Below are 14129 nucleotides of genomic sequence, written 5' to 3'. Positions count from 1 at the left end.
AAGTTTTCTTATAGATCAAGTTTGTATCTAATTAAGAGAAGCTGCTATATAATGTTGATAGCTTTATTTTTACAACCATTATATTCTGACCTGTCATTTTGTCCACATCCGGCAAAGGATCCGAACTCTGGTATTTGACGGAAAAATTTGGACATAATAAGTCAGGGAAATGATTATCTATATTGGCTCGCTCCAAGAACCACACCAGATTCCAGTATACTATAGGATGCGACTCCACAAATTCGCGTTCAGCCAAACAAGCGTCGCCTTCTCTTCCTATAACAGAACATTTTTACAGAAATTCTCATATAGAAATGTATAATATAAAATCAAATCTGAGAATTGCTACCTAATATAGATTCAAATTCCTTTCTCAGTACTAAAGGATTTAAATAAGGCACAGTCAATGTTTCCGCCTGTGTTTGATCCATTCGTACGATCTGCAAATAAAAACAAAGACATGCACACATGGAAATATATAGAGTGAAAGGTTAAGACCTTAAAGGGAAAAACAATGCTACAATTAGGACATTGTGGCACTTAAAGTAATTCAGTTAAATGCCGAATGAGTATTGAAACATAATTGTAATATGAAGAATATTAAAGTAATTTTGATATCTTTTATTCTTGATTACATATCATGTAAACATTGATAGCTCACGCACACGTACATGATTTTACGTACGCACACATTTACACTTTAATTCGACACTCAACACGCTATAACGTATACATTCACCCACACAGGTGCACTAGTTAACACACATACTTTACTAAAGTAATGAGTACATTCACCCACACAGCAGCAATAGTTAATACCAAGATACACACGCACATACACACTCATTAAGTAACGCGTACATTCACCCACACAGCTGCACTACCTCCGTGTACCGCACCTGTACGGACAGCAGCGGCACCGTGTGTCGCCCGCAGGCCGTGCAGCGCGTGTTGAGGTTGGAGTCGTCGGCCGCCCAGCCCGCCATGATGTCTTCATCGTACAACAGCGCCAGGCACTGGTGACACTGAGAACATGACGTCATACGGACCTCCACCGACGGGTTCTCGGACTTTGAATTATCCTAGAAGTAAAATGTATATGTTAATGTGACATTCAAATGTTGTATTATTTAATATACTACTTATATATATATATATAAGACATCTGTATATAAGTGTATGTAAAAGGTAATTCTGGTAATCAATGAGGATGTTTAATTATGATAGGAGTATAATTATCACCGCCTCTTCATTGATATGGTTGATAAAATTATACAATACTGTATGTGAATGTGGGCTCTACATAATGGGGTCATATATTGCGTTCCTAATTTTTTTATGTGAGAGAAGTATTATTGTACTTTTAGTATGACCATATTACTTCCTCCTTGTGAAGAAATACTATACGTTTCGAGTAACGTTAAGTCCGCATCAATAAAAGCGGTAACTCATCGCCATATTTGCCTGATGTCTAGCTTATTACCTGAACATAACACTCAAAGAAATCTACGACTTTTGGGAGTATTGTTTAAAGAAAAAGGGAAAATTTTTCGGATGTATTTCGCGTTTTTGACTATATTAACTACATACACGCGACGTTTCGGTTACTTAGCGGCAACCGCGGTCACGGGCAGACGAGATGACGTCTGACAATCACATCCCAACATAACACTTGTCAATTCCTTAGCGTCTACAGATATCCTTATACACTAAGATACATTTACTGAGTTTTAATATGAAGTCATATACTTGTACTTACATACTGCGTGGGATACAGATTGTCGGGTAGATGTGATAAAAGTGTAGCCAGGGAACCTCTCTCCATAGAACACGCCAGTTCCGCGTCACTGGACGCGCGCCTGAAGCCCACGCCGCCCGACCACTCTGAGGAAATAAAGAACCGAATGTAATATGTCCAATGGTACCTGTGAATGAAATACACAGAAAAGTATTGGGTAATAATGTGTATCAGCAATAGAAGGAGCTTCATACAGCAAGATTATTTTTTAGAAAATTTTCTAAGTTTTACTTTTAAGGTAAAATAAAATTTTTCACAATTAATAATTACTCACGTGTTTAATTTGTTACACATTTTGAAAAGCGCGGTATAACCCAATGCTAGTTACGCGGATTTGCACCATCCCCGCGATATATCACTACACTTATATATCACACCGAGAAGTGTAGTAGGTTAATAAAAAAATATATAATAAGAACACGCTGTATATGCTAACCATTCTGATTGACCTCTGATGAGCCGTCTCCCGAGTCATCGTCGCCTCTGAAGTTAGTGAGGGCGCTGGTGGCGTTGCCTATAGCGCCTTTGACCGGAGTCGAATTAGCCGATATCACTTCTTTCATCTCATCGAATTTCTTTGCCATACTCGTGGCTGCTGATTTCAAGCTGCTGAGACCGCTCTGTAATAGCTCGTTCGATTTCTTCCCAGCTATGCTCGTTGGACTGATGGAAAAATATACAGCTTAGAAGTTAATTTCATACAAGAATAAACCATCCAGTTTGGTAGTGTATGAATTATTAGTTCAGCCCGTAATGTATTTATTAATGTGGTATGTAAGGTTATTTAATTAGTAGTAATCAAAACAATTTATCGGCCCTCGATATATTTCTCACCTGAAATAGTTCTCGATCATAGCCTTTCCGATGTTCATATTATCCTTCCTCAACGACAGTCTTGCTGGTGAATAACGTCTATGACAAAAAAAAACTAGCGATTGCATACGATGCCAAACAGAAAAGGCCCAAAAATATATCAATTAAAACATATTCGTCACAATTTTATGCGACTAGAGATCTTTAATAACTCTTTTAATATAAATCATTATCAAAAAGTGACAAACATGTATTAATTAAAAAAAAAACATCATGCTTTTATAACGAAGCTTGGCAAAATAATTAAAACTTGGTAGGGTAGCATCGAATTGAACACAAACAAAATGTACTGTGCAAGAAACAGACATGCGATTGATATACGTTTAAAACTAAATAGCAAGCGGCCATGCTACGGTAATGATTAAAAAAAAATGAGATAATACTCTAATATAATAGATATGTAGTATAGGTTCATGCTTACCCAAAACTGATTTTGAGTGTATTTCCTATAGAGGCCAGGCTTGATGACACTGTTGCTGGCGCCGTCTCGCTTCTGTGGAGTTTCCTGTCAACAGGAAACTATCCAGCTCATCGAATTCCGTAACCACGCCGTGGTACCGTTTGTACGATGTACGCGTACTTAGGTACATTTGGTACGTACAAGGGTACGTTCTCAAGTACTCACGGCTGACAATCTAGATTACTGTTAGCTGGATCAATGTTAGCAGGTGTGAAAGGTTTCTCTTATACGGGATAATGAAAACTATCACGACTTAATGATTTCAATTTTAGGGTTTGTTTTCTAAATATAGCCAAAAGATTATCGTTTTATATAATATGGAAGTCATAGAATTAAAAAATAATGATCTTGAGATTAAAGCAAGTCTTCATTTCATGAAATTAAATATCATCTTAATTTTTCATTTAATTAATTTAGAAAACGAGAATCACTCTTTTAAATGCATTCTCAAACGTGTTCGTGGATAAAGATCAAATTTAAGTTTAATAACGAATAAAAAAATGTATGCTTATATAAATTATAATGTATTTTAATACAGGAATCTATATACCCGACTGTTTCCGGTTCCTCAGTGAATGAGTTGCTCCTCTGGAACAGTCGTGGGCTGACGCTCAACTCGTGTCGTGGTAGAGGCACGTCCGTGGTAGGAGGGGCGGGGGCGGGGCTACTCGGCTCCACGGACAGAGCGCCCAGCGGGTCATCCGCCAACACCGGGGTGCGGGGGGACACCCTGAAGTTAAACATGACTTCAAAAACTTATCTTTATACAATAAATATATAGGTTAAAATTTATCTACATAGTACCTAGTGATTCGTATGTTAGAAGCCTATTACCTCTTCACTATGAAATTCGCTAGTGCCGGTATCACTATTCACTAACATTGATTAAATACAAACAAATAAGGTGGTCTGAAATATTTAAATGGTTCATAGTAATTCTGACATTGGTAGGTGGTCGTGGGGTTTTTATTTTATATACATACTTTAAAAATTTATTAAAATATTTAAAAACCAGAATTAATCATCCATTATTTATTCTTTAACGATTAAACAAGCACGCTTGAGGCGGTAGTTTGTGTAATAAAATAAAAAAGAGCTGATAAATTTACTCTATTGGACCGATAGTAATTAAACATAGCTAAGAACCATGCAAGGAAACTTTCATTGAAATCGGAAAATAGGCATAGAAAAACGAACATCGGTTCGAGAGCTACAATGACACAAACATAAACACAGACACCAACATCAGGTTTAAAATACATCTCTTTTTGCGTTAAAAGTAAAAAATATACATGTATAAAGTATGAGTCATACTTGAGAGGTGACGAGATAGTTTTCTCGACTTTGTCGACGAGCGCCGTTTCTTTTTCGGGTTCCTCGGGGAAGCTCAGCGTCCTCGAACATCGAGATTTCGTATTTGATGTGCCTGTGTACAAACGAGATTAAATAATTACCAACATAGTTTGTGTGTACATAAACCATTGTCTCCAAATCATATAAATAAAACTTTATCTATACTAGTTGCTACTAAAATATAATTAAAAAATGTATTAAATACAAAAAATATAGTTAAAAAAACATCAAACAAAAAAAATACACAATGAGATCTAAGACTTTCGCGAGTATTCATTTAAATGAAACTAATATTTTTGGGATTACTGCGAGATGTAGATGAGACATCGGGATTATGTACTTTTAAAAATAATAAAATACGATTAGTAGTCCGAAAAAGATTGGTCAAAAAAAGAAAAACAGTTCATAATAGATGCAATAATATCTATGTTATGTTAGAAATGTTCTTTAATTGAAAAACTATAGGATATTCCTCCATAAAAAACTTAAGGCATATAGTCTAGAAGTAATATATACTTACTACTAGAAAACGATAGCCTTTGTAGGTTCTGTACTATCTGTGCGTCCCCAGCGAAGCTCTCTGATCGTGTCAGTATCCTGAGATCGGATGGACTGTCGGGACTTACGTGGATAGTCTGGAAAAAATAAATAAATATATTTTAGGGACTAAAAGTCCTATAGTCTATGATATAATCTGTCAATAAAAAATTACGACGTAAATTTTACCAATGTATTTAATTTCATGAAAATGCACCCAGAACCAAGTTATAGTCCTACGTTACGCAAAAAAAAAACGCAGGCAGAAAATTATTTCAGTAGTCTGTTATATGTTCGTTTGAATTTCCATATTAGCAAAAACGATTTAAATTAAGACGTATAACTCTACCTGTCTCTTCTCCGTTATAGACACAGAAGATTCGACTTCTTCGCTGCCTAACGAATTACTTCTAGGTCGGGTTGTAGAACTAAGATCTGGATCTGATGGTAGGCCTGTGAGGAATAATTAAACGTAGAAAAAACACCCCTAAATATGTATTCTGTTTCAAATATGTATCAGTAATACGAAACATTAGTTCATATTAAAATAATATATATCAGAAACAGGCCGAATCGTATATAGTATAAGCTTGACAATTTATTAAGTTAATATTGCGACAGAAAAGTGTTTATAACTCACCGGAAATGAGTATACCGGCGGTCGATGAAATTTGATGAGCCCGCGGGTGACTGGCAGGGGCGCGGACGATGTTACCTCTGCAGTATAGGGCTTCGAAGGCTGTCGTCGAAGCCGTATTGGTGCTGACCGATGCGTTCAAATCGCATGCTGCGGTTAACAGTTTAGGAACATGTAAAAAAAAATAAGCCTTAAACAGTACGTTTAGGATTTTTATAAAATAATCGTATTTATATATACAAATTATTTTGCTATTAATATAATAGGTTTTAACAATATTCTCACCCGAATCCAGGCTACATCTGCTACGCGTCGGTTCAGCGAGAGCCAATGCAGTCAGATCTGCACCCTCGCCGCCCACCGTACGCACACGAGGCAACGTACCCGTACCTACATATTATATTAAATTGTTATATAATTATGTATATAGATAAAAATATAAAATAATAAAGCAAATCACAAAACAAAAACAGGATGATACAATAAAACATTTTTTCGTTTATTTTATTTTAAAGTGTGGCCAGTGTCTAACTTACGTTATACCGAAAATCTTTTATAATCTATCTTAATATTGTGAATATAAAGAGTTTATTTATTCGTTTTGCTGAAAGTTTTAATCGCAGAAACTGTTGGTCAAATTTGTTAACTTCACTTAGTCACAACTCATTTATCGAAGGAGGCTACAGGCTATGCACTATCACTCTAAAATGAACTTAATGTCAACGACAAACGTTATAAATTTGCGCAACAAAACTAGCTGTATATTTTAGACTTATCACATATTTTCACTTTCCACAATAACATCCTGGTTATAAGGTTATTAACTATGTCCTTATGTATAAATATGTACACTACTCACTTCCCGCAGCTCCTGCCGCTCGACTGGCTCTCAAAGCCCCCGCCTTACGGAACAAAGTCACCCCCATTATCGCTATACGAACTTTGTTCCACATGAGTTGAGATCCGCTGCGACATAGAAACATTAATATTACTTTGAAAATATTGATAATAAAAATTATCAACTTTTATCTTGTTTTATAAACAAAGCTCTTTTTTCTACTAGCTTTCAAAGCAAAGATTCACTTAAATTGCTCACTGTCATATACTTAGTCCTTTGAAAAGCAAACTAGTAAATTATCACATATTTTTTTAAACAAGTTTTTAATAAAGCATTCGCTTGAGAGAAATAAATGAGTGCTTGTAAAAAAATTCATATGCACATTTATCGTCAGCGCCATCTCACATTATTTTATACAAAACTGTTTTATGTGTTACCTTAGTAACTACACTGAATACGAGAGTGTAATAGCTTACGATGTTCTTATCTATATGCTATATCATTAAAAGGTTTCATCAAAATCCATTCAGTATTTTTGGTCAAAGCGGCAAACTTCTATATATTCACACATCAACACAAACTGTAGTACATACAATATTGGTAGTGTTAGAATATTATTAGCATTACTACCTGGGCATATCCTTGTGCCAGGCGGCTTCCAACACACATCTATTGTAGTAACCATATGTAAGGGCATTAGGTTGAAGACCAGCCCGCTTCATAAGAAACAATAGCTGCACAGCCAGCACCGGCAGTGAGTGGATACCACACAGCTGCATCATGACACGGTAACACACCTGGAAGATTGTGATTGGTTCAAATAATTAACAAATTTTATATGATTGGTTGAAAATATGCACACGAATAACTAAAAGTTACATGATTGGATAAAAATATATATAAGACAACCTGGAAATTATATGCATTGATGTAAAAATAAAGGCTACTTTGCAATAATATTATTCTAATACATAAGCTATATCACTTTAAAGTATTGTAGAAATCTATTTAGTCATATAATAAAACAAAAACCTTTGTGGTTTCAGAACTTTTCTGTACATGATACTCAGAGATAGCTCAACAACGACTGACCAGTTTTGTTGAAAGAGAATGTAGGTAAAAAAATATAGATGGCACTACTGGTTACATTTTGTTACCAACTTAACATTTTCTTTAGTACTAGACGACATAATATCCAGCATCAAAAGGCGTTATCATGATGGATAATTATAATTTAAGATTATTTCTATGAATTTCTTGAGTTGAGTAATTTACAGAAATTTTCACTCTATAGCTTGATCATGGTTAGAGCTTGTATAGTTCAGGCTTCATTGACATTCACTTTAATGTTTTTCCTCTGATTGGATATTTTTCGTTTCCAAAAGTCACATATAAAAAATTCATTTGTTATTAAAATTATTAAAGTGTACATTTTTAGTTCCTACCTCATCGCAGGGTACCCTCAGTTTAGTAGCTCGTTCCAGTAGCTCGAACGCAAAACGTAAAGTAGCGTGTTCTTTGCCCCGTGATATAAGCATTCGTCCGGGGAGAGCTAAGAAGTATAGTGAGTAACACGCTCCTAGCAGACACTTCGCCCACGCCTCCGGAGATAAATTTGCTTTGCGAGCCAATCTACAAATAAATATATAATTTTTTTAAGAAATTTTTTATAGTCAATTACAAGAGTTGATAAATCTTTTGTATGAACCAAGTTTCCTTAATCTGTATACAAATTTCATTTTACTATGACATATTATTATGACACATATTACTATACTAAATGACATTCAAAGTATATAAACATAATACTTTATTTAGTGTTTAAGAGACATATATATTTAGAGATGCTAAATTAAAAACGAATTATCGGAAAAGGTATATATTATGTTTTATCATTTAATATTGATTGAAGATATTATGAACATACTCAATGATTCTGTCTTGGCCTTAACCTGCTTTTAAGCGAAAAATTATAAATCGAATATATTAGCTACTTATCTCATATCCTTCAAATATTAGACATGCAAATTTATGAGGATGTATTGGATATATTTAACTGATTTTGATGAAACTTTATATTATTGTAGCTTCGACATCAGAGTAACGTGAGTATAAAATTGATCTACTAATTTTGTAAACTTCCCACAGGATCGCGACTACGACTACTAATGTCACTACCGGTTGGTTGCCATATATATTGTTTTAGAACACTTTACACTCTTGGGTGAAATTGTGGTTAAAAACTATTATATAAGAGAATTAAAAAAAAATACATATGAAGAAAAATAATAAAAATAAAGTTATGAAAAATTTAACAGCGCTCTAGCTTAATTGGTAAAACAACTGGAAGGCAATATTCCGGTGGTTGCAGATTTAGATCCGTTTCTACTCATAAATAATTCATTACATATTCTTTATTGGATTTTAAGTGTAATATTAGGTCAAAGTTCTATTAAATTTAAAAATATTACTATATATATATATATATATGACAGACCGTTGCGCGGCCGCTATCTCCTGTTTTGTTCGTCTCGCCATGGGTGAGGCGTCAGCTAGCGACTCTACTGAGGCGAGGGCGGCGGCGGGGGCGCAGGTCAATGACCCGCGGGTACTATGACATAGAGATACCAGTTGCTCGTCCAATATAAACTTATTGTACGTGTACTGCTGTTCTGTAATACGACAAATTTATATATAAACCTACACATATGGTCACTAAACAATATACATATTTATATGCTATATTTCTTTTATATACATTTTGTACTAATGATTTTTTAATAGTCGATATTTATTTAATGTTCGTATAATATTGAGTACTTTTATTGAGCGCAAATTCTCATATTGTTAGTCAGCAGTGGCGTGCACACCATAGATGCAAATAAGCACTGCATACCCTACCCATATAGCAACTAAACCTATATTGTTTAATTCTTACTTACATACTATTAATCACAGATTACGAAATGTTTACAGACATTTAAAATGCCATTTGATTCACGATTTGTTAAAAGTGCCATCTATAAAGTATATGAAACGAAACATTTTCCATCGGCCGCTGCTAACTGCTAGCGCCGTTATGCAGCCAGAGACGATCTACAAATCTCGTGTTGTATGCAAAAATGTTTGTATGTGTGTGTGCGAAAATCTATGCTGAGTTGTATTCGAGAAGCACTGTATACTTATTTTCGTTTAAAATTCCGTAGAAAGTCCGTTAATTGTCACATGAAACGAGGAGTCTGATTGGTCGGTAAACTGTTCATTTACTTTTTTCGCCATTTTGTTATTATTGAATATTGTCATTTGTCTTTCTAAGCGCAAGTGAATAAGTTTTAATTAGTTAATTAGTAAATAGTGAATTAATTTATTGACGAATAATGGACAATTATAGCTGTGAGTTCTGTGCTGGTGATGTGTGTTTATCGAAATTAATTACGATTCGATTTTCAATTTTGTCGTTTGACAGTAAAATTAAAAATTACAAAAGGAATGTGTGCGACCAGTTGAGTTTGAACTAAAAGAAAGGCAAATGTTATTCTTTTTAATAAAAAGTATTATGATAGTTTTAGTTAGCTAGCAGTTTGTGTACACACAAATAAGTCATTTGTCTGTAGTTTTTAAATAATAATAATAAGAAGAATGTTTGGATCTCCACTGGATATTGCGATTAAAATAACTTTTATAAAGCGGTGATGAACAGATTGTAATCGTTTTAAGGAACTTTCGTGGCTCAGAGGTAGTTGAGAGATTCCTTAAATTCATATATACATTATGCGCGAATATTATCAATGTTAAAATGAAACTAATATGTTCGGATTACATACTCCCGACATTCTGATTACTTAGCAGCAACCCTGATCACTGCAGACATCTCGTCTGCATAACCATTATAAATGACGCGTAGTAAACCGAAATTATTAGTTTCATTTAAATGAATGCTTGCGAAAGACCTCATTATTATCGATGTTTTAGAAGAGGAAATGATGAAAATTGGAATTTATTTTTCAAACATATTCTGCTTACCCTACCCCAAACCTCTATGCACGCCACTGTTAGTCAGTAATTGAATTAAAAACTAAGAGTGACATATACTATCTCGCATACTGCATATATTGTATTATATAATGTTATGTATTACCGGTATCCGGCGGGTCCGGAGGTAGTACAAACACGGTCCTCTCAGACGTATTACTATCGTCCATTCCTAATAAGGGTTCCTCGCTAGCAACTCTCTCTATGCATTCGTCGAAGAAGGACAAGGCTTGATCAGCGTCGCATACGAACGAACGTTCTTCTATGAAACGAGTGAACATCTGTGTCCGCATCGTCAGAGCGAAGAAACGCTGGTGGGTCTGAAATGATTTTATTATATCATTAAGAACACTTGGTAATAAAATTTCTGTACTATAAAGGTACCTGATTTAAAATTTATTATTATTTACATTGTATATGAGAGATAACATATTTGTTTTGTTGTATTAAGCTCCGATTATTTTAAAGTTTTTCCGTTTGATTGTTATGAAATTATTTATCGTTTCATTATTTACAAATTGTTACTATATACGAACTATTCTATTTATGCGATTTCATGTTGGACTAGTAATTAATGCAAGGGTGGATTTCCGGTTACGGCTCAAAGAGATTTATAAGGTATACGTGATAAAGTACATGATATAATAGTAACCAAATTACAGCGCCATCTAGTGAGTTACTTGTCACTTTATACAAATACAATTTACATGTAACGTCTCAAGCGAACTAAAACGGAGTCTTTGATAATTTATAACCTAAATGTTTTTCAGATGTTTGAACTAAATCACTTGAAAGTTACATAAAAATCCGTTTAGTAAATTTTCACTTATTTTATAAAAGAATTTATATCTGGATAAACAAACCTTGTCCCTTGATCTCAAAAATGAGTCCATATGGAACAGGGCGTGCGGGTCTGTTGTACCCACGGTCGGTGCTTTAGTGATAGGTATTAGAAATGAACGATAACCTTGAAAGGTCACCGCCATGAACCTTAGAAAGGCTTCCTGGATTTTAAGCTCCAATGCTTGCTGAAAAGTTATCATTATATATAATTAAACATTATCATAGAACACGAATTAATATTCACATTAAATTACACAGGGAAAATTCATGTGCCTTTGAACACATATACATCTCTATACATTTAACTAACAAGTCACATAAGCGGACGAGCCTTATATATCCCGTTCCAAATTCAAATCCTGCTAGTGTTCATATTTATTCCATTCCATATTTCCTATTTGGATTATACTTCATGTATTATTGTATGATATATGTAATATCAGTTTGAACTTTAAATACATGAGTATAGGAATCATATTTCATTGTATTGCTTACCTCTTTCTTTCTCTTTTGGAAATCTCTATCTAAACTGGTAGTTGGTTCGCCGTTGTGTTTATCACCAGATGAATTTACCGGAGACGCTGTAATTAAGTATAGTTATGTCAAACCATTTAAAGAATTAGTTTCTGAGTTATATATTGTTGTTAATGTTCTTGCTACATATATTTGTTTTACCCTACCCTGCCTGAAATAATTTATTTTAATATAAACTGTATGTTTTCCCATACATAAAAATAAAAATAAAAAATTATAGGACGTATAAACATTGAGTCACTAACCTAACATACCGGGTCGTATGTTTGATAGTAACTGGTCCAATGTTTGTCTCAGGACTCTCGCTTGTCTTTTAGGTAACAGTTTCAATGATATATGCCGTTGTGACTCGCATATCTGAAATATTTTATTACATTATTACTAATTTAATATTACATGAAAGAAATGTACATTTGTATTACCAATGATTATTAGCAACAACTGGTTTGTAGAATTTTGTCATAATACGAATATTTTGTATGTAGATTTTAAAACAACAAAGTTTATATAGAAAAAGAAAATATATTATTATAGAAATAAAAAAATATTTTTGTACCGTAATATTATTAGTATCTAGATCAACGCATGTCACGTCAGGCGGTGGTTCATAAAGATCAAAGAACCTTGAGTCAACACCTATCAAGTAAGGCAGAGGAGCGTGTAGCACTTCTGCTAGCCCTGAAAATATAATCAATAATCATTAAGACTATGATAATGAAATCATAAAAGATGCTATTTTGATTAAAAATGTCCTCAAGTCAAATATACTCCTTTTAAATATTGTCATACATTTTCTCATTCAAATTGTATTGGATTTATATGTTAATTTTATATTAGATGAACAAATTATATATTATGTCTTTATTAATTTAGAAACTCAATTTAATAACATAAATAAATTTCTAATAAGGTGTGTTATACAACCTCTTTGAATGTATAAGAGAAAATACTAATTAAGTCACTGATTACATGATCCTTACCCAAAGGACATAGAGGTATGTAGGGACATTGCCATTTGAAGGGGAAAAGGAAACTAGACACTGCCTCGGAGACTGCAGTTAATGTGTCTGGCCTGAAAATAGATAACAAAAAAATAATTAATTAATTATAAAATATATTAACAAATATAGTGACCTTTATTTAATATAATTGTTTGTTTTTTATAAGTAAATACATAAGGAGATGCAATTATATTACTTAATTATCTAAAAGAATATAGACATAACGGTTATTACCTAAGAGAGTGTATAAGTATTTTTTGTTCTGTGATAGCTAACGCCAGGAGTAACAAACAGTTGTCTGGTCCTAAGTTAAGCAGAAGTTGTCTGAAGCCGGCCCCGCTCCGCACTAAAGGTTGATCATCCCGCCGGGTCACTATCACACGGTCGTGAGGATTAGTTGGTGATAACTGAAAAGTATTATTAATGTAAGAAAGATTAAATTAGGTGACAATTATCATTATTAATCCAAATTTGAATTTCGAATGTTTATTCCATTTTTATACAACTTTTTTTTATTTTTCGTAAACGGACGCCTGTCAGTAAATCCCAATGATTATTATTTCTATATGAATTTTTCTACCAATGAAACTGAAATTAATGATAAAGTATATTTTAATATTTATATTCTAACAAACCTGTAATAATATCCTGGGCTCGGGGAACGGTACTTCTTCCAATAAATGTGTTATGTATCTTTCAATAGGTATGTTTAGTGGTTCCTTGCTCCAAGACATCTCCTATAAATAATAATATTTTTTTTAGTTATATATTGCACAGATAAAATTTGAAACGTTTTTGAAATCCATACCAAAAACATGAACTAGTCAAAATCGGTCGACTCTTGAGAAAAATAATCAAAATAGTTTTAGTTTACTAAAAAAAGAAAGAAAAGTATTTCTTAAAAAAAATTATACCCACAAGTATATACAACAGCCACCTCTCGAACGTATCACTGAAGGGCCACCTGGATAGTAAACATATTGACTTGTTGGCGTGTAGCGAGTGTGTCATGTGAGTGACACCGGCCCTCCAACCCAGCTGGTCCATCTGGCTCTCAGACAGCGGGTTGGTGTAACGCTCGTAGAACGTCACCGCGGAACCGTACACCTGAAGATTTGAAAATAGAAGTTTCTGGACACCCGAGGATTTGAAAATCGAACATGCGCATTAACTAGGCATTGCAAATCTTATTTCCGTATCACACTGTGATTTGAAAATCGAAT

The 14129-nt window shown here is 33.9% G+C and overlaps 1 protein-coding gene across 5 annotated transcripts in view; it reads right to left on the bottom strand.

Annotated features, from left to right (window-relative positions):
• The window catches only part of LOC116768198 (DENN domain-containing protein Crag), a 28750-nt gene that overhangs the window by 4458 nt on the left and 10163 nt on the right, over nucleotides 1-14129 (bottom strand). The window contains exons 7-32 of one of the 5 annotated variants that reach the window (XM_061523408.1): nucleotides 13825-14013; nucleotides 13542-13643; nucleotides 13141-13313; nucleotides 12886-12977; nucleotides 12462-12583; nucleotides 12151-12262; nucleotides 11867-11952; nucleotides 11392-11556; nucleotides 10635-10848; nucleotides 8994-9168; nucleotides 7942-8128; nucleotides 7127-7293; nucleotides 6518-6624; nucleotides 5944-6048; nucleotides 5662-5808; nucleotides 5371-5474; nucleotides 5005-5119; nucleotides 4446-4557; nucleotides 3682-3861; nucleotides 3093-3176; nucleotides 2633-2710; nucleotides 2235-2461; nucleotides 1760-1884; nucleotides 900-1082; nucleotides 350-440; nucleotides 91-276 (exon numbers count right to left, since the gene is read on the bottom strand). In XM_061523408.1, coding sequence (XP_061379392.1) covers nucleotides 91-276; nucleotides 350-440; nucleotides 900-1082; nucleotides 1760-1884; nucleotides 2235-2461; nucleotides 2633-2710; nucleotides 3093-3176; nucleotides 3682-3861; nucleotides 4446-4557; nucleotides 5005-5119; nucleotides 5371-5474; nucleotides 5662-5808; nucleotides 5944-6048; nucleotides 6518-6624; nucleotides 7127-7293; nucleotides 7942-8128; nucleotides 8994-9168; nucleotides 10635-10848; nucleotides 11392-11556; nucleotides 11867-11952; nucleotides 12151-12262; nucleotides 12462-12583; nucleotides 12886-12977; nucleotides 13141-13313; nucleotides 13542-13643; nucleotides 13825-14013 — 3628 coding nt within the window. The remainder of the gene's footprint in view (nucleotides 1-90; nucleotides 277-349; nucleotides 441-899; nucleotides 1083-1759; nucleotides 1885-2234; nucleotides 2462-2632; nucleotides 2711-3092; nucleotides 3177-3681; nucleotides 3862-4445; nucleotides 4558-5004; nucleotides 5120-5370; nucleotides 5475-5661; nucleotides 5809-5943; nucleotides 6049-6517; nucleotides 6625-7126; nucleotides 7294-7941; nucleotides 8129-8993; nucleotides 9169-10634; nucleotides 10849-11391; nucleotides 11557-11866; nucleotides 11953-12150; nucleotides 12263-12461; nucleotides 12584-12885; nucleotides 12978-13140; nucleotides 13314-13541; nucleotides 13644-13824; nucleotides 14014-14129) is intronic. The other 4 variants (XM_061523410.1, XM_061523409.1, XM_061523411.1 and 1 more) reach the window with 4 other exon arrangements.

Source organism: Danaus plexippus, chromosome 19, assembly GCF_018135715.1.
Source record: "Danaus plexippus chromosome 19, MEX_DaPlex, whole genome shotgun sequence".
NCBI lineage: Eukaryota > Metazoa > Arthropoda > Insecta > Lepidoptera > Nymphalidae > Danaus > Danaus plexippus.
Note: the sequence above shows the minus strand (reverse complement) of the source record. Positions and strands in the feature narration are given on the sequence as shown.